The sequence below is a fragment of the Trachypithecus francoisi genome, unplaced genomic scaffold (assembly GCF_009764315.1).
Source record: "Trachypithecus francoisi isolate TF-2019V2 unplaced genomic scaffold, Tfra_2.0 Lachesis_group11, whole genome shotgun sequence".
Classification (NCBI taxonomy): Eukaryota; Metazoa; Chordata; class Mammalia; order Primates; family Cercopithecidae; genus Trachypithecus; species Trachypithecus francoisi.
In genome coordinates, this window is record NW_022681456.1 from 8,016,425 (window position 1) to 8,042,610 (window position 26,186).

General features: G+C 52.3%; 1 protein-coding gene across 1 annotated transcript in view; it reads right to left on the minus strand.

The window, feature by feature from the left end:
- Positions 1 to 448: 448 nt before the first annotated feature.
- The window catches only part of AACS (acetoacetyl-CoA synthetase), a 77,167-nt gene continuing 51,429 nt past the window's right edge, over positions 449 to 26,186 (minus strand). Inside the window, exons 10-18 of the mRNA XM_033220125.1 lie at positions 25,096 to 25,220; positions 18,813 to 18,881; positions 18,250 to 18,371; positions 15,175 to 15,288; positions 13,989 to 14,114; positions 9,306 to 9,375; positions 8,557 to 8,615; positions 7,395 to 7,597; positions 449 to 1,672 (exon numbers count right to left, since the gene is read on the minus strand). Coding sequence (XP_033076016.1) covers positions 1,535 to 1,672; positions 7,395 to 7,597; positions 8,557 to 8,615; positions 9,306 to 9,375; positions 13,989 to 14,114; positions 15,175 to 15,288; positions 18,250 to 18,371; positions 18,813 to 18,881; positions 25,096 to 25,220 — 1,026 coding nt within the window. The 3' untranslated portion in view covers positions 449 to 1,534. The remainder of the gene's footprint in view (positions 1,673 to 7,394; positions 7,598 to 8,556; positions 8,616 to 9,305; positions 9,376 to 13,988; positions 14,115 to 15,174; positions 15,289 to 18,249; positions 18,372 to 18,812; positions 18,882 to 25,095; positions 25,221 to 26,186) is intronic.

Sequence of the window (26,186 nt, forward strand, 5' to 3'; positions counted from 1 at the left end):
ACAGACAGGAGCCAGGACTGCTGCACTGTGGAGTCGCTGCCTGGCCCCCAGGAGAATGGACTGCCTCCAACTTCCTGTGACGTGAGAGCCGAAAACGCTGCTGGGCCAAGCCTGGATTCCATGGCATGCAGCCACACAACCAAGTGACATGCAGCTCTTGCGATGACAAGAAAGGAGCTGACGCCCAGAAACCTGGCTGGCGCGGGGTGTTGGGGAGTCTCAGGGTGGAGGGGGCCCAGGGTGCTGGCTTCACATGGAGCAGCGCTCGGCCAGTTGGTCACAAGGGAATGTGGGTAAGTACCAGGGCCCTGGGAAGTGCCCCCAACAATTCGAACCACACAACGCCAGGGCACAGCTGTTGGCGGGCGCACAAGCACCACCAGCCTCACACACGCAGATGCAGTCTCCCCCTTCGGAGAGAACTTTACACAAGCACACTGCACACGCATTGGGGGTGCACGCGCACACCTGTATATATTTATTGCATAAAATTCATCATAGCACTTTACCCCGTATTTTTATAATCCAAAAGGAAAACGATTCAAGAAAGGATTTCATTGTGCTCAGTTTCAAAATATACAAAAATGAACATCAGATTACAGATATAAGTTCATATGCTGAACTGAATGATACATACCAACTGCCTGGCTATGGAAACCCGTGACTCGACTTAGGGGTGGGGTGCTGATGACATGATCTCGACAGGAACCCCCTAGCGACTCTCAGGCGGAGGCAGCGCAGGGATACGGTTCCTGGTGAGGAGGACCCTCGGTGACCGCGCTGCCTGGGCTCACGGCTGGAGGGCGCACCCATGAGGAACACGGGTGGACACCCGCTGCTTCACACGCCTAAGTCACATTAGAAACATGTAACGCCATTCAGAGTCTGTGCAATAAAGAGATCCTGCATGAAATCCACTCGTTCCTTGGAGGGAAGCTGGCCCGGAAGTGCGCTCTAGTTGCACGGTCCTCCAGGGCCTACATTCCATCCATGACACAGACACACGAGCACCCAGACCGCTGGTCCTAACAGCAGCTGTGAAAAGTTGTGTCAAGTCACAGGGGTTCCTTTGTAACAGCTAAAACTCAAAAGTATGCTGGACCCTGAGGGAAAACAGGAGAGCCTGAGACGGGAAGGGAAGAAAGGGATTTGCACCCTCACAGAGCAAAATGGGACGACGGGAGGGGGAGGTCGAAGCCAAGACCTTGGCTCAGGAGTGTGTCTGTCCTCAGCACCAACCAGCCCCACCGTTCCCACTGCACTGTGTGTGCAAAGACACACACTCGCCACGGTGCCACATGTGCAGCCCAGACACTCCCTGTCTCTGAAGGCCAGAATCCCGCTCCAGCGCGTGGAAGATCCAGGTACCCACCAGATTTAACGACAAAACAGAGAAACGATCCCTCCCCAAGCCTACGGAACACTTGGTGCAAACAGCCTTTTACAACAGCTGTAGGTTTCTATGTAATTTCTTGAGCACACACAAGTAACAGTACACACAGGTACAGCTGAGTGACACGCCAGCCAGTCCGACTCAGAAGCCCTGCAGCTCAGGGATGTCCCGGTACAGATCCAGGGTCTCAGGGTTCGAGAAAGCACCTCCTTGCTCCACAGCTTTTCCAGCGATGATCTGTTTGACGGCAACTTCCACTTTCTTGCCATTGAGCGTATACTGAGAGGGAAAGGTAGAAAAACAAGAAACGGCATTTAAACCTGAAGCGGGGAGAATCCACAGCCCTGGGTATATCCAGGCCCCAAAGGCCCAGCTCCACCTGGAGCGCCAAGAGCAAATGGGTCTCAGCTCCAAGATGCCCCTCCTCCCACCAGGTCTGCAAACATGCACCGGAGTACGCTGAACTGACCACTGTCCCCTCTGTGTGTGGGGGATAAAACCTGTTCTGAAAGGCAATTTTTTTTTTTTTTTTTTGAGACGGAGTCTCGCTCTGTCGCCCAGGCTGGAGTGCAGTGGCCGGATCTCAGCTCACTGCAAGCTCCGCCTCCCGGGTTTACGCCATTCTCTCGCCTCAGCCTCCCGAGTAGCTGGGACTACAGGCGCCGCCACCTCGCCCCGCTAATTTTTTGTATTTTTTTTTTTAGTAGAGACGGGGTTTCACCGTGTTAGCCAGGATGGTCTCGATCTCCTGACCTCGTGATCCGCCCGTCTCGGCCTCCCAAAGTGCTGAAAGGCGATTTTGAGGCCCGGTGCTGAAACCCAACGCTAACCCCCTCCAAACCCCGCCCCCCGCCCCCACGCTGCCACTGGCATGGCTGTTGAGAAAGTGAGGCTATTTCAAAGATGCCCAGAGGTCACCACGAGCATGTTCATTTTTCTAACGCTGCACACTCCACTGGACCCCGTTGGGACCCGCCACGTGTCACATCCAAGATGGCCTCGAGAGGGCCCTCCAGACACCCCACTGACCGCAGCAGTGAATATTCCAGATGGGAATATACAAAGAGAGTGTCTCTCAGGGTTCAGGGTCTGCCTGACCAGGATAAAAATGCAGGCATAGATCATTCCTAAATCCCAGCAGGCACCCTGGGCAAGAAAGTTCTCAGGGAAGACGTGGCTTCTGCCACCCCATCTGGGCGATGCTGGGTGAATTCCTGCACCTGAGTTCATTTCCTTGAAGGAAACGGGGGGTGCCAGCACTGAGGCTGCAGGGCTGTGAGTCAGGGTGAATCAGTCAGGGCACGCACAGCTTCACAAGCGCCTAGCTACTATGTTTTATGATTTTACTTTTATTTATACTTTTTCATACTTCTCTATATATTTTATCACATGTTATTCTATGATAAAGACCAGTTATTGCCATGACTTCAGAAGTGGCCCAGCTTCCTAGAACTAGAGGCAAGAGCGTCCTCACAGTACCAAGGACTCCTCCTCCTCGGAGCCAGCCAGCTGCACGGGACGGTGCATTCCTTTTTCTCACAGTCGGGCCCTTTCCAAACACTCAGAGCTCCCTCTAAGATTCATGGCACATGTATTTCACCTTGAATCCAAATGAGCCCTTGGCAGTGTTGGTGTGTTGTGGGCTAGGAAACTTCAGGAGCAACAGAGCCCAGTAACGCTCCCCTGCCCGAGCCCTCGATCACTGGCGCATTTTTTTTTTTGACCTGAGATATAATTAAAATTCATTCACTTGAAAAATTCAGTCGACGTGTGAACTAATTAAGGATCTAAGAGTCGACTTCCTTCCGAGGGCCTGCCTGTCACTTCATGTGGTGTCGCTGGCCCTCCCACCGTGAGACGCAAACGTCTCGCCTGCTCTGTGCCCCGCTACACTTCACGCAGGGGTCCACGTGCAGCTCACAGGAGCTAATACCGCCACCTTCCACCCACTGGCCAAATACAGCAGCATCCTCTTAAAAGAAATCCTGCTACTGTTTCCTCTGGGGAGAGGGGAAAGGTAGAGGAAAGGGAAAGAGAAAGGAAGAAGCTGCCGTCCCCCTGCCCCCCAACCAGCTCCTGCACGAGGCCTCCCCAGGTAGACAGGAGCCCAGCAGCCTCCTGTCAGGAAGAGCCAGACATCCCAGCCATGACCCAAGCAAAGGCCAGCTGAACTTGGGACAGCCATGGCTGTCTGAGGGCTACAGGTGGGAAGCCCTCAAATGCCAGGAGTCCATTCCACTTGGCCATGACCCTCCCAGGGTCCCCAGGTCTTTATTCTGGGTGAGCAGAAGGCGGAGCTGACTATGGACACCACTTCCTTGGGCAGGACCCCTCATCTCTCTGGGTTTCCTCATCTGTAAGATGGGTGTGAGGAAGACAAGCTTGTCCCACCTCACTAGGCTCAGAGGACCAGCTCCCCACGCCCCATTCACTCACCAGACACCAAAAGCACCTGCCGTTTGCCAGGCAGTCAGCTGAGCTCCGAAGAAAAGGAGGTAAACCCACAAGGTTCCTGTCCTCAAGTGGCCTCTGCTCCACACAGAAAGATGTGAACATACACAAGAACTCACCCTCAGTCACCCCATGGCAAACACTGTCAAAGCTAAAGATGGAGGCCAGGACATTGTTCAAACAGGAAATGCAGGGAAAGCCTCTCTGACTTTTGCACAAGAGAGCAACTGAGATCAGGTGTGTGGAAGGGCTTTGCAGGGCATGCAGACCTATTCTGAATGAAGGCTGATGGGGAGCGGAGGTAGCACAGAAACCGAGGCATGGGGACTGCGTTCTGGGCACCCTGTGGCCCACGGCACCCACCAGGGAGGCTCTGTTGTCAACCCATCTTAGAGATGGGGAAACTGAGGCTTGGATGCTGAGTTGCCCAAAGTCATGCCTCAGGGGCAGAGGGGGGGCCAGGGCTAAGTGACAGAGCCCCTATGCATAAAGACCCTCAGAGGACCCGCTGTGAAGGCTGGCAGCAAGGACTGCGCCGGCCAGAGCCTCCCTAGTCCCCCAGGGCCGCTCACTCCATTAGTGCCGCATCACCACCCTGAGCTGTGGCGGGCAGGTGAGGGGCTCCTCTCCTCATGTCACAGGCCAGAGACAGGACCGGTCTTACTCAACACGAGGAGTGGGGCTGGCTCTGGGCCCAGATCTCTCCTGAGCACTCGCCAGGAACCCCTTAAATGCTGAAAATGACACTGGCTTCCCAGGGAACAGAAGCGGCAGTGTCTCTCCACGCAGAGACAGAGATGGGCCGCCACTTATTCCCACCGCTCGGATGCGCCTCAGGCTTAGGCTATTCTCGGGGTGGTGAGGGGAGGGTAGCCCACTCCCCACAAGCACCATGTGAAGGGTCAGACCTGCAACAGGCTCTCCTGCCTCAGCAAGGCCCTGGGACTTTGCAGATGAGACCTCAGTTGTCCTCTTCTGACCCTGAAGTGGGTCCAGTTCCCGAATGGGCAGGCTGGGGCCACGCCATGTCACCTCCCTGTGGATGCTGGGCCCCTCCCTAGCTCAGCAACAAAAGAGGTAAATCCTCTCCTAAGCCTGCCACGAGGGCTTGAAGATAAAAGGGCTTTCCAAAATCTGGAGGAACCCTCCCAAAGACTTCCCAAATGGACCCAGGAGAAGCCCCTATCTGGGGAGAAAAAGGGACCAGAACCCCGCTGGGAGCCCTGGCCGCAGGCCCACAAAAGCCAGGACGACCAGGGAAAGAAACGTGCTGAGTTTTCGCGCTTCAGAATAAATCGTTCCACTACCCTCGTGATCAGATATGGTTTGGTAATAACTGTTCTGGCAGCAAAAGACCCAAGTTCTTTTTCAATAATATAAAGCCAAGGGGACAAATTCAAATTCCAGTTCCCTAAAATGTTCCAGATGAGACAGCACTGATTCACCAAAGGAAAACCTTAGACCCACATCAGGAAAAGACAATAAGGGTCACTGATTCAAGAAGTACCTTCTTGGAGAGCACCAGCGTCCCCACAGAGAGCCACCAAGAGTCACCAACCAAAAAAAAAGAAAAAAAGATGAAAAAAGAGAGAAAGAAAAAGCCCCAAGCTGCAGGGCTTTTCCCACACAAAACCAGAACGCAAAGGAAACGTGTGGACACCACAAAAGGGAACCAACACTGCAGATGTGGACAGGCGCCAGCAGGAGGAGGAACAGGGTCCCGAGTGGGAGTCAGTGCAGATGTGGACAGGTGCTGGGAGGAGGAGGTATAAGGGTCCCGAGTGGGAGTCAGCGCAGATGTGGACAGGTGCCAGGAGGAACAGGGTCCCGAGTGGGAGTCAGCGCAGATGTGGACAGGCGCCGGGAGGAGGAGGAATAAGGGTCCCGAGTGGGAGTCAGCGCAGATGTGGACAGGCGCCAGGAGGAAGAGGAACAGGGTCCCGAGTGGGAGTCAGTGCAGATGTGGACAGGCGCCGGGAGGAGGAACAGGGATCCCGAGTGGGAGTCAGTGCAGATGTGGACAGGCGCCGGGAGGACGAGGAACAGGGTCCCGAGTGGGAGTCAGCACAGATGTGGACAGGCGCCGGGAGGAGGAGGAACAGGGTCCCGAGTGGGAGTCAGCGCAGATGTGGACAGGCGCCAGGAGGAGGAGGAACAAGGTCCCGAGTGGGAGTCAGCGCAGATGTGGACAGGCGCCGGGAGGAAGAGGAACAGGGTCCCGAGTGGGAGTCAGCGCAGATGTGGACAGTCGCTGGGAGGAGAAAGAACAGAGTCTCGAGTGGGAGTCAGCCTTCCAGGGATGGTCAGGGATTGCACGCCGTGGCTGTGCTACAAGCGCTCTTCCCAGCCCCCACTCCTGGACAGGTTGTTTTGAAGATGCTGAAATAACTTTTAAGGCGAAGAGAATGATCTATGGGTTTCAAAGTCAACGGCATCGCATATTTCAACATTCTCCAGGAAGCAGCGTCTCCTGGTAAACCCTGTCTCTGGTGATACCTCACAGACTCAGCCCTACTCTGGGCAACAACAAAGTCAGCTTCCCCTGGGAACCCAGTGAGTGTCTGCTCCCATCTTCTCCTTCATGAACAGCCATTCCGTAGGCTTCAAATACAGCCTGCCACTGTCTGTTTAAATTGTTGTGTGCATACACACACACACACACACACACACACATACACACACAGAACAGCTTCTGTCAGCTTGCAGGGCACCCGTTTTGTAAGCAATGCAAATGAAAGCTGTGATCCACTCTGGGTGAACCTCCTCCTCCATGACTTAGAATCGAAGCAGAGTGTACTGGGGCCAGGGGCTGGGGGATGACGACACAGCCTTCAGAAGACCTGCCTCTAAAAAGAGTCAAGTCTTGTATGTACCGGAAGAACTTAAAAGGCAAGAGCAACGCTTCCCAGCAGCACTTTAAAAAATTAAAATTGGCTGGGTAGAGTGGCACATGCCTGTAATCCCAGAGCTTTGGGAGGCTGAGGTGGGCGGATCACTTGAGGTAAGGAGTTTGAAACTAGCCTGTCCAACATGGCAAAACCTCCTCTCTACTAAGAATACAAAAATTAGCCAGCCATGCTGGCATGCGACTGCAGTCCCCGGTACCAGCTACTCAGGAGGCTGAGGCAGGAGAACTGCTTGAACCTGGGAAGCAGAGGTTGCAGTGAGCTGAGATTGAGCCATTGCATTCCAGCCTGGGTGACAGAGACTCAGTTTCAAAAAAATAAAATAAAAAATAAAAAGTTAAAATTAATGTTCTCATTAAAAATTTTGAGAATACACTAAAACCACAGGTTAGCAGGGAGAAGCCAGTTGGACCTGCAGGGCTGGGCCCCCTAACCCTCCGAACATGGGTACTTAGCAGAAGCTGCTTTAAATGCAGTCTTAGGAAGGGTAGGAAAAAGGATGGCAGGGAGAGGATGGCGTTGCTAGGCAACGTGGACAAACGATATATAAAGCACCAGCAAGCTGCTCAGATGTAAGCTCCCCTCAACGTGTGGGCTCGTGGGGCGATGGCTGCGGTCTCCTCGCTGGCGGGAGATGGCCATACCGGGATGCCCTTGGTTTCCAGGATGAGGCTGGGCACGTGTCGCGCAGACAAGCCCACGCGGATGGCGTCACGGATCCTCTTAACCAAGTCAGGCTGGAAGGCGTGCCCGGAAGCCATCTTCAGGAAGAGGATCACCCTCTCCTCCCTGTACTTGTTATACTGGGGGACACACAGGCTGTCCTCCACCTCCTCGAAGGATTCCACTGTGGAGACAGGGGAGGGGCGCACGTTCACACAGGGGGCCCCTCAGTGCGGGGTCGAGCCTCACAACAACCTGGCCGAGCAGGAGGGGCAAGCTGGGTGTCCCAGGCCCACCAGGGATGCCTGTGTTCTCCCAGCCCACCCAGGAGGAGTGTCCTGGAGGGACATTTGCTGAGGAAGCCATTTCACAAGTGGAAGAAAACCCATCACTGGGGAGGCAGACACAGCTTCAGCTTTGGCAGGATGGGTGATGTTCTACCAGGAGGCCAGATGTGGGCCTTACTTAATGAGAAGTTAATGCAAGATAAAAAAGAGGACCGGGCTTGGTGGCTCACGCCTGTAATCCCAGCACTCTGGGAGGCTGATGTGGGAGGATCACTTAAGTTCAGGAGATTGAGACCAGCCTGGACAACATAGGGAGACTTTGTCTCTACAAAAAATTAAAAACTAAGTTAGGCATGGTGGCACATGCCTGTAGACATAGCTACTTGGGAAGCTGAGGCAGGAGGATCGCCTGAGCCCAGGAGGTCGAGGCTGCAGTGAGCTATGGTTGCGCCACTGCCCCCCAGCCTGGACAACAGAGTGAGACCCTGTTGGCCTCCCAAAAATGGAGGCAGGTAGCCGGGCACATTGGCTCACACCTATAATTCCAGCACTTTGGGAGGCCGAAGTGGGTTGATTACTTGAGCTCAGGAGTAGACCAGCCTGGCCAACAGGGCAAAACCTCATCTCTACAAAAAATACAAAAATTAGCTGGGCATAGTGGTGCACGCCTGTAGACCCAGCTACTCGGGAGGCCAAGGTAAGAGGATTGCTTGAGCCCAGGAGGCGGAGGCTGCAGTGAGCTGAGATCACGCCACTGCACTCCAGCCTGTGTAAGAGAGTAAGACTCTGTCTCAAAAAAAAAAAAAAAAATTGAAGAAAAAAAAACTGGAGACACTCAGGGAGGGGAAGCACGTACCAATGTTATAGATTTCCGAGCTGCCGAACCGCACCCCATTGGGGTTGAGTGTGCCGTCACTGGAAAGAGACAAGAGGTCAGGGCCACACTGCAGCTCTGGAGTGAGGCAAGTCCCAGGGGTCCCATGGGAGGGCGGTCACCCCCTCTCCATTCCACATGGACACGTCATGGACACTCCCCTCCCCAGCTCCTTGCCCTGCCACCCGGCTCTTTCTCCCTCTCAGGTTAAAGCTCGACATCGAGGGAGGCACCTCTGTGCAGGAACATCTGTCACCTTGCTCCCTTCCCACCTGCACACGTGTCCCCCATTGCGGGTGTGGACACTGCTGTGCCTTTGCTGTGGGACCCCCACCCTGACACCCCCTACCTGAGAACCGCATCACAGGGCAGGGAAACGTGGATCATGCCCAGACCTAGCCCTTGGGAAGGAAGCTGGCACAGGGATGCCCCACCCCAGGAATGACACAGGAAGGGTCCAAGATGGGGGACAGTCAGCCACGTCGCAGACTGAGCAGAAAATGCTTCCTCGGAGGTGGTCTTCAGGCCCAGGGGCAGTGTGTGCTTGGGCACAGGGGTGGGGAAACATGGCGCACCAGCCAGTGGGTGTGAGAGGTGTGGACACCCTGATGCTGGAGTGGAGTGGGGTGCCCAGGAAGGCACTGACTTCTACAGAAAGCACCTCCTCCTCCACCCCCATGCCTCCAGAAGGTGAGGCTGCAGGGAAGAGAGGCCGACTCCGCAGCCCTTACCTCCGGCCAAGCATGATGATGCCCCCAGTCTTGGGGTTGATTCTGCAGTAGTCGCCATGAGCCCAGATACCTGCAAGGACAGCAGAGGTGCCCGGTCACCCCGAGAAGAAGGGGCCGTGACAGGCTGCGTGGACAGACTCTGGGTGCGGGTCCACAGACATAACTGGGGCCCAGAGGCAGGTCTGGCGTGGGGCTGGGGGCAGAAGGAAGCCAGACTGTTCCTGCTTCAAGGAACATGCCCTCTGGGGGACTGCTGCCTGGGCAGCTCTGACACAGCTGGCAAGGAGTAACGCAGCTCCTTGGGCACCAGCAAGGACCCGGGAATTCACAGAGGGCGGGACCAAGCTCAGCCAGGCCACTGGGGGTCAACAGGAGTGTCTGGAGACAACCCTGAGTGTAGCACAGGAAAGAATGAGCCACGTCTTGGGAAGCAAGAGTGGCCAGGGGCAGCGGCGGGCACAGAGTGTGCAGAGGTTGGGGCCAGATCTTGGAATGGAATACACAAGCCCATGACCAGGAAGGAGGCTACTGCACCAGTCCCAGTCACGCAGGCTTGAACCAAAGCATCAGCCACATGTGCAGAGAGCTGATTAGCAGGTAAAACCCAGGGGATGAAGGCGGGGGAAGAGGAAAGAGCCAGGGGTGACAGCAACACAGTGTCAGCAGGCCACATGAGTGGCCACGTGTGCAGCTGTTCAGAGAAGGCTCGCGCGCTGGGGTGGCGCCGTGAAGCTGATCGACCAAAGGGATCAAACCCCAGCTTTGGATGCAGCATCTGAGGAGAGAGGTTCCTTTGCCACATCCTCTACCCAGGCGCCAAACAGTGAAGAGAAGCCACGCATCTGAGAGTCACCAAGGGAGCAGTTAACCAGCTGGGGGCCTCCTGCTGCCGACACCCACGCCCAGCCCTTGATCAGCCACACTGAGGGGAACTGGCTGGCCGTAATCAAAAGTGCATCTCTGCCGCTTTGCAATGCCGGAAGTCATCTGCCTCAGCAGCAGGCTGGCCTCCTGCAATAACGCCCCAGAGATTTCCTGCGATCTGGGAAGGGAAAACAGTAAAGCGGCCAACTTCCGTGTCTTCACTGATGGGTGGCAGCCTCAAAAGGCATCTCACTCCCAAATCTCGACGTGTCTTCACTGACGAGCCGCAACCTCAGAAGGCATCTCCTCCCCTCCAAATCTCGAGACACTTCTCCAGCACTTCTCCACTCTGAGGCAAGCGCTAACCCAAACAGCTTATGACTCAACAGCTACCTAGTCTATTCACGCGTTCATGTGACATCATGGAGACACTGCCACAAGCCACAACCAAGCCTTCTACGGGAACGAAGGCCAAGGGGACTGTGCACGGTCCCTGGGAGGCAGCCGAAGAGAATGAAATGAGACCTAAGCTAGTTATTCCGATGCAAAAAAAGAGAATTGCAGGCCTTCAGGTCTTTCCTCCCACCTCCCCAAGCTAGAGAACGAAACCAATTCTTCTCATTGGACTTTTAAAAGATTCACATACACAAATAAGGAAAAACAAAAACAAACCCACTCCTAGGCTTGCAATTGATATGCCGGGTTCTGCAGGAACACATCTGCATGGCTACTCAGCAAACTGAGTTTATGAGCGGCAGCCCTGGAAGATGAGAGCTGCAAGCCTGTGCTGCTCACCTGGGAATCCTGCCTCACCCTGGAACTTTGGTGCCAGCAGCAACATATAGTCTTGTTTGCCTGGAGTCAGATCTCCCTTGAACTGGATGGGAAATTTCTGGGTTTTAGGGCCATTTGTAGTACTGTGCCCTAATTACTGAGACCCCGGAAATGCAGAGAAAAAGGAAGATGTAAATCCACCCTGAAGAAAAGTTCTTTTGTGGAAACTTCGCCCACTTTGATCCCTTGCAAAGCCTACCTGAGAGGAGGAATCCACTAGTGGCTGGCTCCAGGGCACCACAAAGGAAGTGGCGTGATGGCAAAATAAAGCTACAGAAGCAATGTCTTCCTTTCTACAGCGGACTGAACAGATTTAGATCATTCTCATTCTTCAAGGCACTGACTTCAGCTCTGAGTCTCCTGGGAGCTGAGGAGAAAGTGGAAATACGGTGGGAACAGGTGACTGCCGATAACAGACCAGGCCTGTTTGGAATGTGGCATCTGCAACGACCTAAATCTTAAGTCTCCTTTTACTTTCTTTTAAAATATTAAGTTTTTAAAAGTAACAAAAAGTGGCTAGGCATGGTGGCTCATGCCTATTAATCCCAGCACTTTGGGAGGCCGAGGTGGATGGATCACAAGATCAGGAGTTCGAGACCAGCCTGGCTAACATAGTGAAACCCCATCTCTACTAAAAATACAAAAATTAGCCAGGTGTGGTGGCGTGCACCTGTAATCCCAGCTACTCAGGAGGCTGAAGCAGGAGAAGCCGAGATCGTGCCACTGCACCCCAGCCCTGGGCAACAGAGTGAGACGCTGTCTCAAAAAAATAAAAAGCCATAAAGAAAACCAAAATGGACTCATCATCTCACCACTCATATAAGCCCTTATTCACACCCATTATTCATTTATTCACACAATCACACATATATACTTCCCTTTTAAAATTTACACAAGGCTGGGTGTGGTGGCTCATGCTAGTAATCCCGGCACTTGAGGAGGCCGAGGCGGGAAGATTGCTTGAGCTCCAGAGTTCGAGACCAGCCTGGGCAAAATAGAGAGACCTCATCTCTACAAAAAATACAAAAATTAACCAGGCATGGTAGCACACACCTGTAGTCCCAGCTACTTAGGAGGCTGAGGCAGGAGGACCCTTTGAGCCCTGGAGATCAAGGCTGCAGTGAGCCGAGATCACACCACTGCACTCCAGCCTGGGGCCAGACGGAGACCCTGTCTCTAAAATAAATAAATAAATAAATAAAAATAAAAATTTACACCAAAGGGATGCTATGTCCTCTGTTCTTAAACTCTCATTTTCACTTACTAAGTTCCTGGGTATCTTTCCATACCAGCACATGGCCTGTTTACATTTTCACCTGGCATCATTTTTTAAGGTAACAATGTCCATAAACTTACTCCCAGTTGTGGAAAGGAAGGCTTGCTTTTGTTGCTTGGTTTTGCCATCACGCCATTTCCTATACAGCCCAGGACTCTCTCAACGCTGGTGCTTGAGGAATGGTCTAAATGTAGCCTGTGTTCACCCTGTCCATGATAAACAGCTTCAGATCTCATTATCTGATCTGCCTTTGTCTTTCCATATTTATTCATCTCTCTCACCTACATCTAGGAAGTATCAGAGGAAGCGACCTGTAAAACTGACTTCATGATAGGATTATTTAAAGAGAAGCAAAATCTTACTCTAAAGGTAAGAGGACTACAAAAACAAAGCAATGATTTCAGCTCTGAGTTTCCTGGCAGCCAAGGCAAAAATGGAAATACAACACATCACAAAGTACTTGTCTTCTCCAAGAATGTCAGTTTCAAAGAGATTATCCTGAAATTAATCCTGAGAGACATCTATCACATGAACCCTTGCACATGTGACAAAAAAAAAAATGACAGAAAAGAGTTTTCAAAGAGCAATGTTACAGAAGATGAAGGGCAGTCATTTCTTAGATGGATCCTCAAGCTGAGATTCTAATCCTTTTGGCCTCTCCTCCCAAGGCAGGAGCTCCTGCCCTCCTCTTTAGGGTCATCTGAAGAGTGTTTCTCTACATCCACTCTTGCTTTTCTGCATTCGTCTGTCTACACAGCTGCTCACAGCAGGAGCCAAGGTGGGGCACAGGTGCAGCAGGTATGCAGTGGAGGCTGAGCCACCCCTGGGGGGATGCCCCACGCTGCTGCAGAAAGGCGCTATTCCAGGCACAATGGCTTTTACGGTGACACGAAAACACGCAAGGCAGGAAGGATCCCTGGCAAATCCTACCACTTGCCGCTTTCTGATTCTCCATACGTGGTCTGTGCTAAACCAGATTACCTTTTGAGAGACTACAGAAAGCAAGTACTGAGTATAAATAACTCTGGAACAGAAGGCTTGCTAAACGATGAATTATACAGCAGCAATAACTCGAGACTGCTTATGAAATAAGATTACAGGAAGGCAGGAATCAGTGCTTTAAATAAAAGACTTCCCTGCTTTGGGGCAAGGCACCACTCAAAAGATGACACCCAAGGGTGTCAGTCTATGTGAGAGTGACATGTCGGGTTGTAAATCCTTCCACCGCAAAAGCGCTCTTCCTCTAGCATCTCCATGAGGACTGGATGATGGTGAGAGACATGAAGGAAGAGACCCGAGCCAGACACCACTTCCACATGCCATTCCTCTTGAACAGGCAAGCATCACCCTGTTTCAGCGAATGGGCCCTGCACCCTCCACCCTCCCACATGCAAACCAGAGGCTCGCGCCAGCTCCCAGCAGCAGGGGCTGGAGCCAAGAGGCTCTGGGCAGAGGTAGCTGAGATTCAACTAAACCAGATTACAGTTGCACACGATAGCTTCAAGCTGAAGACAACAAGATATTGACCAAAAATTCATTATCGCCCCACTGGCAGAATGAGCTATAAGCAGCTTCTCCAAGCCCTGGTGGTGGGGGAAGGAAGACGGGAGGGGCAGGATGGGAGGGGAGGGACAAGGGTACAGAATTAGACATAGAAGGCCCAGGCAAGGCAGAGGCTAGGCAGCTCTTTCTGCATCTCTCCAACCGACCTGGGAATTTGGAGAAATACGCCTTCCTGTACTTGTTGCCATTCTCATCATTCCAGAAGTGTGTGGGCTGGCAAGGGATCGGCTTAGTACACACCAGCTCGCCGCTCTCTCCCCAGACCGCCTTTCCTGGTATGGGAGAATTAAAAATAAGCCCAACGCACACCACAGCCACACACCCTGGCTTGTCTCTCTCTCTTTCTTAAGCTATTTCTTATTATGCAATACTTCAGACAATTACAAAGGTACAGAGATGGTCCACACCCACACACCTGTCATGGTAGCCTAATAATGCATTCCTCCCAGATGGAGTCCCCTCCCTGTGTGCTCCCCAAAATTGCTATCTGGGATGTAGTGATTTGTTATTCCCATGTGTGTTAACATTTCGGCTCCATCCACACGCATCCCTGAATAGCATATGTCATCACTCTGCATGCCTCTGAACACATGCACACTGTCCTTCTGTGTCCCGCGTCTTCCTGTGCTCACTCAGCATGACATCTGGGTGGCTCGTTCGGGCTACTAGGACTCGCTGTGGTTCATTCATATTCACCACTTAGTCCTTCTCCACCTGTGATCACAGAGTTTCTTCCTCCCAAGGATGGACATTTCTATTGTTCCCAATTTTGTTTTCTGTTACGAATCATGGGGCTACAAACATTCTTGCATGTATCACAAGTAAGTCTTCCAGGAGTGGAATTCCCAGATCACAGGGCACGTATCCATCTTCAGCTTCACTGACTACTCCCACATTGCTCTGCAGAGCAGCTGCACTGAGCCCTGCTCACCCCTCCTAGCACAGCTGGATTTCTAGCTGCCAGGCCCGGAACACCGGGAGACTATTCCTTTAATGACCAGGTTCTCAGAAGCTCAGAGCTGGCGGCTGCCTGTGTATCCAGCACCAGGGTTCAGATGCAGGGCAGTGACCACCCACCTGCCCGCCATTCCTGAGCGCACAGGTCTCCACCTGTCCTCCAGCTCGACCCTGATCTCTCAGGGACTGGGGATCAGGAGCCCGGTGGGTGTTAAGCCAAGCTGCGGGGAAAGGACATCACAATGCAAGTGACGGGCCTCCCCTCCGAGGGCTGTTTTGGAGAACTCTCACCAAGCAAAGTGACACATCCGAGTGCTCCCAAGCTCCCAACTCATGCCTAATCACAGAAAGATAAACAGTTGGCGGAGCCATCACCTTCCTCGTTCCACGCCTCCACGGCCATGCCCAGGTTCCGGGCCTGAATCTCCCCTTTATACACAGGAAGAGAAAAATTGTGGCCCATGAAGCAGGAGATGATGTCGGTGCCTCCTGTAAGCAATGGCAAAGAGAGATTCAAACTTCAGAAGCCCAAGACAAATTGCATTAAATTAGTGAGCAACAAAGGAGAAAGTGCCAAGACGACAAGTATCTAGTCTCCCAGACACACACTGCGACATCCAGACAGGTGGGGCTTCTTTGCAGGGAGCAGTGGGAGGCGCGATACGGAATTTGGAATGAACCCCCCACATCTGGTATTTGACGTTTTGGCCGAGCCTTCCTGCTAGAGGATCCGCGAAGCGAATGACCTCCTGTGGTCATGCTGAAATTCAAGACTCAGGATGGTAGGAAATGGAAGCTTTGCCTGTGATAGCCACCTGGCAGGCACTGCCTAGGCAGACCCATGACATGGGAAGGCTTGAGTGCCATGGTTTACGTGGACTTAATGGTTGGAAAAACAGAAATGTGGCCGGGCGCAGTGGCTCACGCCTATAATCCTAGCACATTAGGAGGCCAAGGTGGGCGGATTGCGTGAGCTCAGGAGTTCGAGACAAGCCTGGGTGACATGGCGAGACCCCATCTCTACTAAAAATACAAAAAATTAGCCGGGCGTGGTGGCGCGTGCCTGTAAATCCACCTACTCAGGAGACTGAGGCACAAGAATCACTGGAACCCATGAGGCAGAGGTTGCAGTGAGCCAAGACTGTACCACTGCACTTCAGCCTGGGCGACAGAGCAAGATTCTGTCTCAAAAAAAAAAAGAAAGAAAAAAGAAAAAAAAGTTCCCAGCTCCAAGACCGTGGAGTGTGATTTTCTTTCTTTCTTCAGGCAGTGAATAAAATGTGATGTCTTCTCTGCCATTTCATGTCACTGACTGACGTGTCCCAAGAAAATGAGTGAGTCCCGTTCGTTTCTGCCACCATCGAGATCTGAGCAGGGCTCCTGACCTCCTGCTGCTCTCCCCGCTGGTGGGAATGTCTCAGACCCCCCATCTCAGGCTGAGGAACCAACGGTGGGGAGGAAGGTTGGGGGGTCGGCCTCAGGCTTCAGGCAAATGGCATCTCTTCAAGAGGTGCTTTGAGAGTATGTTTTTAAATCACAAGGAGAAAAATCAGAACTACAAATGTGTAAAACAAAAAAAATAAAAGTGACCCAGGCCAGGCACGGTGGCTCATGCCTGTAATCCCATCACTTTGGGAGGCCAAGGTGGGAGGATCACTTGAGCTTAAGAGTTCAAGAACAGCCCGGGCAACATGGTGGAACCCCATCTCTACAAAAAATAAAAAACACAGCTGAGCATGGTGGCATACACCTATGTTCCTAGCTATTCAGGAGGCTGAGGTGGGAGGATCACTTAAGCCTGGGAGGTGGAGGCTGCAGTGAGCCATGATCACGTCACTGTGCACTCCAGCCTGGGCAACAAAGCAAAACCCTGTCTTTAAAAAAAAAAAAACAAAAAGTGACTCAAAGATTTCTATGGGCAGCAAAGGAATCAACTCTTAAGTCACGTGAAGGGGGATTGAGGTGTGTACTCTAAACTACATCTGTGTAAAAAGGGGGTGCTCTCACCCCATTTACACACACTCGCAAACACACACTCAAGCACACACGCTCACCTACGCACAGAACATCTCTGAAGGAAATGACATCGGCTTCCCTGGGGAAGGAGGACGGCAGCAATGAGGGTACCTTTGTGAACTCTGAATTTTTTTTACCACGTGTAGGAACCATGTTCTAAAGCACGACTTTATGTTAAGAAAAAAGTTATGAGAAAAATGCACTTGGGGGCCAGACACAGTGGCTCACGCTTATAATCCCAGCACTTTGGGAGGCCAAGGTGGGTGGATCACCTGAGGTCAGGAGTTCGAGACCAGCCTGACCAACATGGTGAAACCCCATTTCTATTAAAAATATAGAAAAATTAGCTGAGCATGGTGGCACATGCCTGTAATCCCAGCTACGTGGGAGGTTGGGGCATGAGAACTGCTTGAACCCAGGGGGTAGAGGTTGCAGTGAGCTGAGATCGCACCCACTGCACTTCAACCTGGCTGACAGCGCTAGACTCTGTCTCAAAAAAAAAAAAATTTTTTTTTCACTTGGAATCTACATATAATACACCCATATTATACACCCGAGTGTGCATGTACACATCCATATATTCCTGTTTTTCACCTGCAAAAATGACCGCACCTTGTAATTCTGCAATCTGATTTTTTCACTCATCATGACCATGTTTCAATGTCCATCAGTGTATTTCTTCACTTCTAATGGCTGCATAAATTAAGAATGTGCCCTAAATTATTCAATCAATTTCCTTCTGCTGGGCATACAGGTAGCGTCTATTTTTTACTTATATAAACAATGTTGCAATATTTGTCCTTCCATACATTGGATTCTCACTATTTGCGGATTCTGTTTTTGGGAATTTGCCTACTCACTAAAATGTACGTGTAGCCTCCAGATCTATCATCTGGAGCTTCTGCAGTCACTCTCAGACACTGCAGAGCAGTGAAAACCCGAAGTCACCCAGGCACATTCCCACCGAGGTCACACGAGGCGATACAGCCTCCCTGCTTCGCTCTCACACGCAGGAGACCGGGGCAGGGTGGCTTAGGGTGCCCTGTTCCCGGGCTTGGCATCCCAGCTCTAGCATCTGACAGTGGGGTGGCCTTGGGCAAGTCACTGAATGCTTCTGAACTGCATTTTCTCTTTCCCAAGATAAAAAATATAGAACCTACCAAGATGTCTTGTTTTGGATTTTAAGACTATAATCGATGTGAGAGGTGTGTGTATATAAATGTATTTCCCCCAGGAGCAAGGGTTCCGTATGGGCTGACTCAGAGTTCACAGTGACTTCGCGGAGCATCACTGCCTCAGATAATGAGAAGGCACTGTGTGTACTGGCTGCCCAGCGGACCGTGTCCTTGGGATGAATCCAAGCACTGGGCAGAGGTGTGCATACTTATGGGGCCGACAGGGATGGCTGGAAGAACCGTCCCCCCGGGGCCGTACCTGAGATGGAGCCCAGGAGGATGCTGCTCTTGATGCACCTGTAGACATACTCGTAGCTCTGGGCTTTCAGTGGGGAGCCAGTGGACAGGATCGTGTGGAGCATCTGAAGACTGTGGGTTCCACTGGGGCGAAGAATCACCAAAAGATTAAAACTGGCCGGGCGCGGTGGCTCAAGCCTGTCATCCCAGCACTTTGGGAGGCCGAGACGGGTGGATCACGAGGTCAGGAGATCGAGACCATCCTGGCTAACACCGTGAAACCCCGTCTCTACTAAAAAATACAAAAAACTAGCCGGGCGAGGTGGCGGGCGCCTGTAGTCCCAGCTACTCGGGAGGCTGAGGCAGGAGAATGGCGTAAACCCGGGAGGCGGAGCTTGCAGTGAGCTGAGATCCGGCCACTGCACTCCAGCCTGGGCGATAGAGGGAGACTCCGTCTCAAAAAAAAAAAAAAAAAAAAAGATTAAAACTAAACCCAGTGCCTGAAGCCTCACGTGCAAGCAGGAAATAGGATGGATTTAATTTCCTTGATTGGCAGTACGGGGAATGAATATTAAAGAGGCACACTCACCCGGCTTCATGGCCTTCTCTTCCAGCACCGACAGCCACTTGGCCCCGGTTACCAGGACAGTGATGCTAGGGTGCAGGCGGGAAAGAAAACACCAGAAACTCTTCAAGGTTCTCGTACCAAAGCTTTCTAAAGTTAGTGATTTATTTCTGAAAAGTTTGCAAAACCCAAGAGAGAGCAGTTTTCTGGGTTGAACTCATACTTCGTGTTTACTCAAGTCTGAGTCACAGCACCTGCCTTGCTCACAGGCGCACCTGACTGCTCTTTATGCTGATTCCAGCACGCAGGGCCAGGTCCCTTTACCACGAGGCTTCACATACAACAGCAGCTCACCTGAACCCATTATCTTCCCAGCTGCAGAGTATTTTATCTTGGGGGACCAAAGGAGGCCATAAAATCAAGTCCCCTCAAATTCTATCCTCACACATTCATTCACCAATGAAGAGAGGGCTACAGAATTATTATAATTTTTTTTTTTTTAGACGGAACCTCCTTCTGTTGCCTAGGCTGGAGTGCAGTGGTGCAATCACAGCTCACTGCAGCGTCCAACTCCTGGGCTCAAGTGACTCTCCCACCTCAGCCTCCCAAGTAGCTAGAGCTACCAGTGTACGCCACCACGCCCAGCTAAGAGACAGGGTCTTGCTATGTTGCCAGGCTGGTCTTGAACTCCTGGGCTCAAGCGATCCTCCTGCTTTGGCCTCCCAAAGTGCTGGGACAAATTTTTTATTTGTTAAAACATGTGCCATACTTGAAACTCCACCCATCCCCTTTTCTTAAACAAGTTCACATGTTTATGAAACTCAGAAAAGTGCAGCTCTTCTTGAATGTTCAGAATCCACAGTTCTATGCATTTGTGCTCACAGAACGACACACGCTGCTGAATATACATCACTGCATTTTCAAGGGTAGCCCTAACATGCTATTTCCTTCCTCAGCTTTTCTTCCAGTCAGGTGGCCCTTCACATGTAAACTCAGTCGGCCCAACTAAAGAACATTGTTCTCTTCGGTGCCTAGAGGAGGCTGTGAGATTCAGACTCTTCTGGGTCACTCTGGGCAGTAGAACCTCACTCCTGCACATCCGGTGGAGAGACTCATCCCAAGGAAGACTGTCATGGCACTTGCTGTCTGAAGCCACGAGGCAACATGGCACAGAACATCCCGGATTTCAGGGCTGGCTGGGCTGGGCGTGGCTAAGGCAATGGCAGGGTGGGTCTCCCTCCACTCAAGGAGGCAGGTTACCATGGTCCTTCCACCTCCCACACCTTCATTCTCTTACTTCCCCAGACCCACCCTGCCACCAACAAAGCCACCACTGTACCCTAGAGATGGCTGGAGTTTTGGGGGAGGGAGACTAGCTCCTCCCACCGTCCCCCATGCTTCTTTCATAAACTCAGAGTTTGATTAACTACTTCAACATCACAGCCAAGGATTAAGGTGTCACTTCCTTTGCAAGTATCACTAACAGAGGATGGAGACCTCATGACTCTAATGGTGATCACCCGGCCCTGAGCAGCAGTGACTGCCTCCAGCTACAGGTACAAAGCTCTCCAATCAACAGGCACGCCCGAACAACACAGGGGTTTTGTGCAATCCCCCCACTGCCCACCTCCAGAAAACTCGAAGGCTCTCTGTGATTTTAAAGTGCATCTAGGTGCAGGCAAGACTCTGCAAACCCTGATCTTGGTGAGGCTCCGCCAGCACTCAGAGGTGGTGCTCTCCGGCCTGTGAGTCACAGCCCTGCTTGTCTGAAGAAACAGCAAAGTCCTCCATCTATCTACAGGGTGCACGTAAAACGGTTAGGAAATTCAATCCCATTCAGCTCTTGGAAGCACAGGAGCCCACCTGCAGGCACTCATGCCACGTCTTATTTCTAGCAAGTACTGTAGGGGTCGCTGCACAAAAGCATGAGACAGCGTCAGGGCTCTAAACCGTTGGGACCCAGTGCCCACAACTGCCCGGAGCCCTGCGCGGAGCCAAGTGTGGATCAGCCCACAGGCAGCCCCTCCAGGGTTGCCACTGCGCCTGTGGGCTCAGCAATCTCAGTCTCTCAGCTTCTACCCCTGCCCCTGCCCCTGCCCCTGCCCCTGCCCTGGCAATGCTCTCTTGGCTCAGGCACTACACTGCCCTTTTTTGTTGGTTTGTTTTGTTTCTGAGACGGAGTCTCTCTCTGTCACACAGGCTGGAGTATAGTGGGGCGATCTCAGCTCACTGCAACATCTGCCTCCAGGGTTCAAGTGATCCTCCTGCCTCAGCCTCCCAAGTAGCTGGGATTACAGGCCTGCACCACCACACCTGGCTAATTTTTTTTTTTTTGAGACAGAGTCTCGCTCTGTCGCCCAGGCTGGAGTGCAGTGGCCGGATCTCAGCTCACGGCAAGCGCCGCCTCCCGGGTTTACGCCATTCTCCTGCCTCAGCCTCCCGAGTAGCTGGGACTACAGGCACCAGCCACCTCACCCGGCTAGCTTTTTTTGTATTTTTTTAGTAGAGACGGGGTTTCACGGTGTTAGCCAGGATGGTCTCGAACTCCTGACCTCGTGATCCACCCGTCTCGGCCTCCCAAAGTGCTGGGATTACAGGCTTGAGCCACCGCGCCTGGCCATATTTTTTGTATTTTTAGTAGAGATGGGGTTTCACCATGTTGGCCAGGCTGGTCTCGAACTCCTGACATCATGATCCGCCCACCTCAGCCTTCCAAAGTGCTGGGATTACAGGCGTGAGCCACCGCACCCGGCCTACACTGCCCTTTTAATAACATGAACCAGATCAGTGTTCTCATGATTCAGTGTCCACTGCTGTTCCATTCCACTCGGGGAAAAACTCACCCTTCAAGCAGCCCCAAAAGTCCCCGCCCCTCCGACCCCCGCTCCTGCCCCCAGCCCCGCATCAACCCTTCACACTCAGGCCACAGGAGGCCCCTTCCAGCTTCCACAACACGTGGATCTTAGGCCCACCTCCTGGTGGTTCCCTCTGCCTGAAGCACACGTCCCCAGTTCTGCAAAAGTAGTTCCTGAACGTTCCAGCCTCAGCCCAAATGTCAAGACCTCTTGAGGACTCCCTGACCCCAGGTCTCTGACAGCACTCCTCAGAGCCCGAGGTTGGCCTCTTTTTACCTTCCCCCTCCCAGTACCAGCCCCATGAGGACAGAGCGTGCTGGCCCCTGGTCGCTGCTGTGTAGCCCCCAGGACCCAGCAGGGAGCTTGGTTCACAGCACGCAGTCCAGCACACACTGGGTGCAGATCCTGGCAAAGTGCTGTCCAACCCATGCACTTCCTTAGAAGGACAAGCCTGCTCACCCACAAGGCCCCGCCCTCTAGAACCACCTTAGACAATGGCCCCATTCAGAGACAGGCAAAACTGGGCAACCCAGACAACGTGCACGCCTGCCCCGCAACTAGCAAACTGGACAAAGTCCCCAGGGTCCTGGACCTAATTCTATCCAGAATAGCCCCCTCACTAGAACCCAGAAACACATCCCTGTGAAGAAGAAAATTCATCTTTTAAAATTATCTTGTCTGTGCCTACAAAATAAATGCTCTTTGATCAAAGGTGTCAATAAGTCTGGGAGCTGACATGCCAGTAATCAATAGAGATCTCAACCCACATTTACTAACAGACGTGGGTTTTAAGCAGAGGCACTGAGACAGCACCACGAGGACTGTGCCTGCCCTGCGCACCTCTTGCCACAAAACAGGGTTTGCCATGACTGCTTTCATCTGCTGCACAGCATTCAGTTTCCAGGAGGTGGACAGAACCGAGCTGAAGTGTCCTTCCCTCCCAGCACCAGCTCCCTCTCACTGCTGGTGGCGACCAGTGCAGTGGTTTAAGGCCCGCATCCTTCTGAGAGCCCCTCACCCGCAGCCCCTGCCCAGGTGCCGAGTCACACCTGCCTCGCCAAACTGCACAGGAAGCTCTCTCAGGCAAGGCAAAGGCCACTTCCAGAGGGAGCCCTGTGACAGCATGACCACACCTCAGTCAGCCTCAGTGCTCTGGCCAACCTAGGGCCCGTGATTATGGCACGGAACCAGCCACCATGCTGTGAACACTCACACATGTACACGTGCGCACAGGCACATGCACACATACACAAGGCACACATGCATCCACACATACAGCAAACATTCACAGCTGCGTGCATACACACACCCACCTATACATGCACACACATCCATGCACTCACTCGCACTCTCACATGTATGTGTACACACTCATGCACATATGCACTCCCACACTCCCTTTCACATGATCATGCTACATGCACACGCACACACACTTTCACATACACTTCTGCACACACGCAGACTCACACTCATGCACACACAGAGCAGGGTCTCCCTGGGACGCTTCATCCCTGGATCTCATTAGCACCGGGCCCCAATGATGTACATTTCTCTCTCCACCCCTCCTCCAGTAACCCCCGACCCAGTGCATGCCTCCCCAACACACCAATAAAAGTTTCTCCACCTGGAGCCCGGCTTAAGGGTAAAAGGGTAAAGATTCTAAAGCCATCTGAAGTTCCCAGGGATTTGATTAACCTTTTGCTAGAAACAATCTCATTAGGAAATAGCCTTCCTCACTAAGATTGTAAGCCAAATGTCAGGATTTAAATATTACCCAGACCAAGTTATAATTAAAATGTTAATGGCCAAGGATTCTAAAAACATGAGTGGCTCCTGTTCGCCCCATGAACAGATTCAGACACAGAGTAATTAGGACACTTCAGAGCATGGTTGTTTCTGGGCCCCTGGAGCTCTGGCGACTTCTATATTCTTATCTCTAGAAACTGTCATTAGGCCAAGGGTGACCAAGACCACTGTGGCCAGAACACGCTAGCCAGTTGTGATTAATTCATCAGCGAAGCGCTGAAGAGACTGGATCTCCTGATGCCTTCTAATCATGATGATGATGGGGGCGGGGGGCGGCAGCAGGGACCACTGCACCTATCCCCATTTGCATAATTCTCAGGCACCAGGAGGGTACCCAGTGTGTCTCTCCTAACTGGCTCCTGCCACTGCTCATGGGATTCCTGTCTACTGTCCAGCCAGGGCCACAGGAAAGAAGTGATCACCTCCAGGGGCCCCAGGAAGCACTCAGTGCAGTTATGACAAGGCGACCCTAGAAGACAGGTGGCTGCCAGCCCCAAGGGATGGCAGAGCTCTCCTTCTGCCAGTGGGTTCAGGAGAAAGGCGGCAGGAAATCCAAACACCACGCAGCCCCCCAGGCACAGGTTCTGCACCCACCCCTCACAAACTTATCCACACACCTCCCCTGTGCATTCAGCCTTCACCTCACTTCATCTCTGCTATGTTTTAGCTGTCCCCACCCAAATCTCATCTTGAACTGTAGCTCCTATAATCCCTGCGTGTGGTAGGAGGGACCTAGTGGGAGGTAACTGAATCATGGGGGCAGGTTTTTCCCGAGCTGCTCTCTTGATAGTGAATAAGTCTCACGAGATCTGATGGTTTTATAAAGGACAGTTCTCCTGCACACGCTCTGTTGCCTGTTGCCATGTAAGACATGCCTTTGCTCCTCATTCACTTTCCATCACGATTGTGAGGCCTCCCCAGCCACATGAAACTCTGGGTCCATTCAACCTCTTTTTCTTTATAAATCACCCACTGTCGGGTATTTCTTCATAGTAGTACGAAAATGGATGAATACAATCTCACTCCTGAGTCTGCAGAACCTGTGTGAAAAAGGACTCTAAGCGACCCTCAGTTTTCCTCCTTTTGCTGGGAAATGCCACAACTAGAGAAATAAGATCAATGCACAGCCCGATGACTGCAGCTGACAACACCATACTGTGTAAGTGCTAGAACTTTGATAAGAAAGTCCATTTCAGGTGCTCTCCTTGCTAAAAACAAAAAGGTAACTGTGTGAGGAGATGCAAATGCGAATTTGCCTGACTGCAGTACTCATTTCACTACGTGTATACACAGCAAAATACCATGCTGCGTGCCTTACGATACATACAATTTTTACTAAAAAGTAATCTTAAAAATAAAAATAGATTCTTAAAAGAAATGAGATCGCATGCTGCCCATAGGATTCTTCTCAGCCCTCACTCTGAAGGGAAGAGCCCTGGCCCTTGGCATCCCTCCCTTCTTAACAGTTTCACCTTCTGCTTCTGGCACCTCCCACACCCTCCTCTTGGAGAGGGGGCGTCCACAAAGGCAGAGCATTCTGGAGACTGCCCCGAAGGCAGGCACGACTCTGCATCTGATCCCAAGGAGCCTTCCTGGTGCTGCCTGTCCGTTGCTTTGAGCACGGCATCTTGGTACCTACCCTATCCTGTCCACCAGGTCCCAGAGCACGTTGGGCGTGGGCACCAGCGGGGAGCCATCATACAAGACCATGGCCGCTCCTGTGGCCAGAATGGACACCATCCAGTTCCACATCATCCAGCCGGCCTGCAAAGACAGGAGGGGTGCGGCTTCAGTGGGCGCTAGGCTGCTCCCCCAGCGCTGCCCGCTCAGCTTCCTATGTCCCTGGGAAACCACCTAAGATGGAGCCACAGGTTGGCGCTAACTGCCCATTTCAAACGCAGGACATTCTGGCCCAGCAACTCCACGTCTAAGAATGGATCGCACAGACATATTCACACATGTGCATGAAGACACGTCACAGAATGTCTGCTGCACCCTTACTGGTGACAGAGACAAAGCAATGTAGGTGTTATCAACACAAGAAAGGTCACAGGAGGTGCACACTTGCTACTGACACTCCTACACAGTCACCGAAGCCACATGAGACGTTCTGAACAGCACCTGCCCCCAGCAGTATGACGGCAGCCATTGCGCAGCCATGAAACAGAATGAGGTCCAGACTGACCCGGAACCATCCCCAAGACACTGTTCATCCATGATGAATGGTGCCAGGAACCTGCCTCCTGCCTGCCACAGCCTAGTGCTGTCCCCAATCATGTGGGCTATAGTGACCCAAAACCAATGTCCCCCAGAAGGCCCCCCCACACCGACTTCCCATGCACAAAGGCAGACGGCACAAGGACACAGCCAAAGGTCTCCATTTAGTTGAGTTGCTTTCTTCCTTTTTTTTTTTTGCCCCGAGACAAAGTCTCACTCTGTCACCTAGGCTGGAGTGCAGTGGCACAATCAGAGCTCACTACAGCCTCGACCTCCTAACCTCAGGTGATCCTCCTGCCTCAGCCTCCCATGTAGCTGGGACCACAGATGTGAGCCACCACACCCAGCTAATTTTTTTATTTTTTGTAGATGAGGTCTCACTTTGTTGTCCAGGCTAGTCTTGAACTCCTGGCCTCAAGGGATCCTCCTGCCTCAGCCTCACAAAGTGCCGGGATTACAGGCATGAGCCACTGCGCCTGGCCATTGAGCTGCTTTCTGAATAGGTCTTAATGT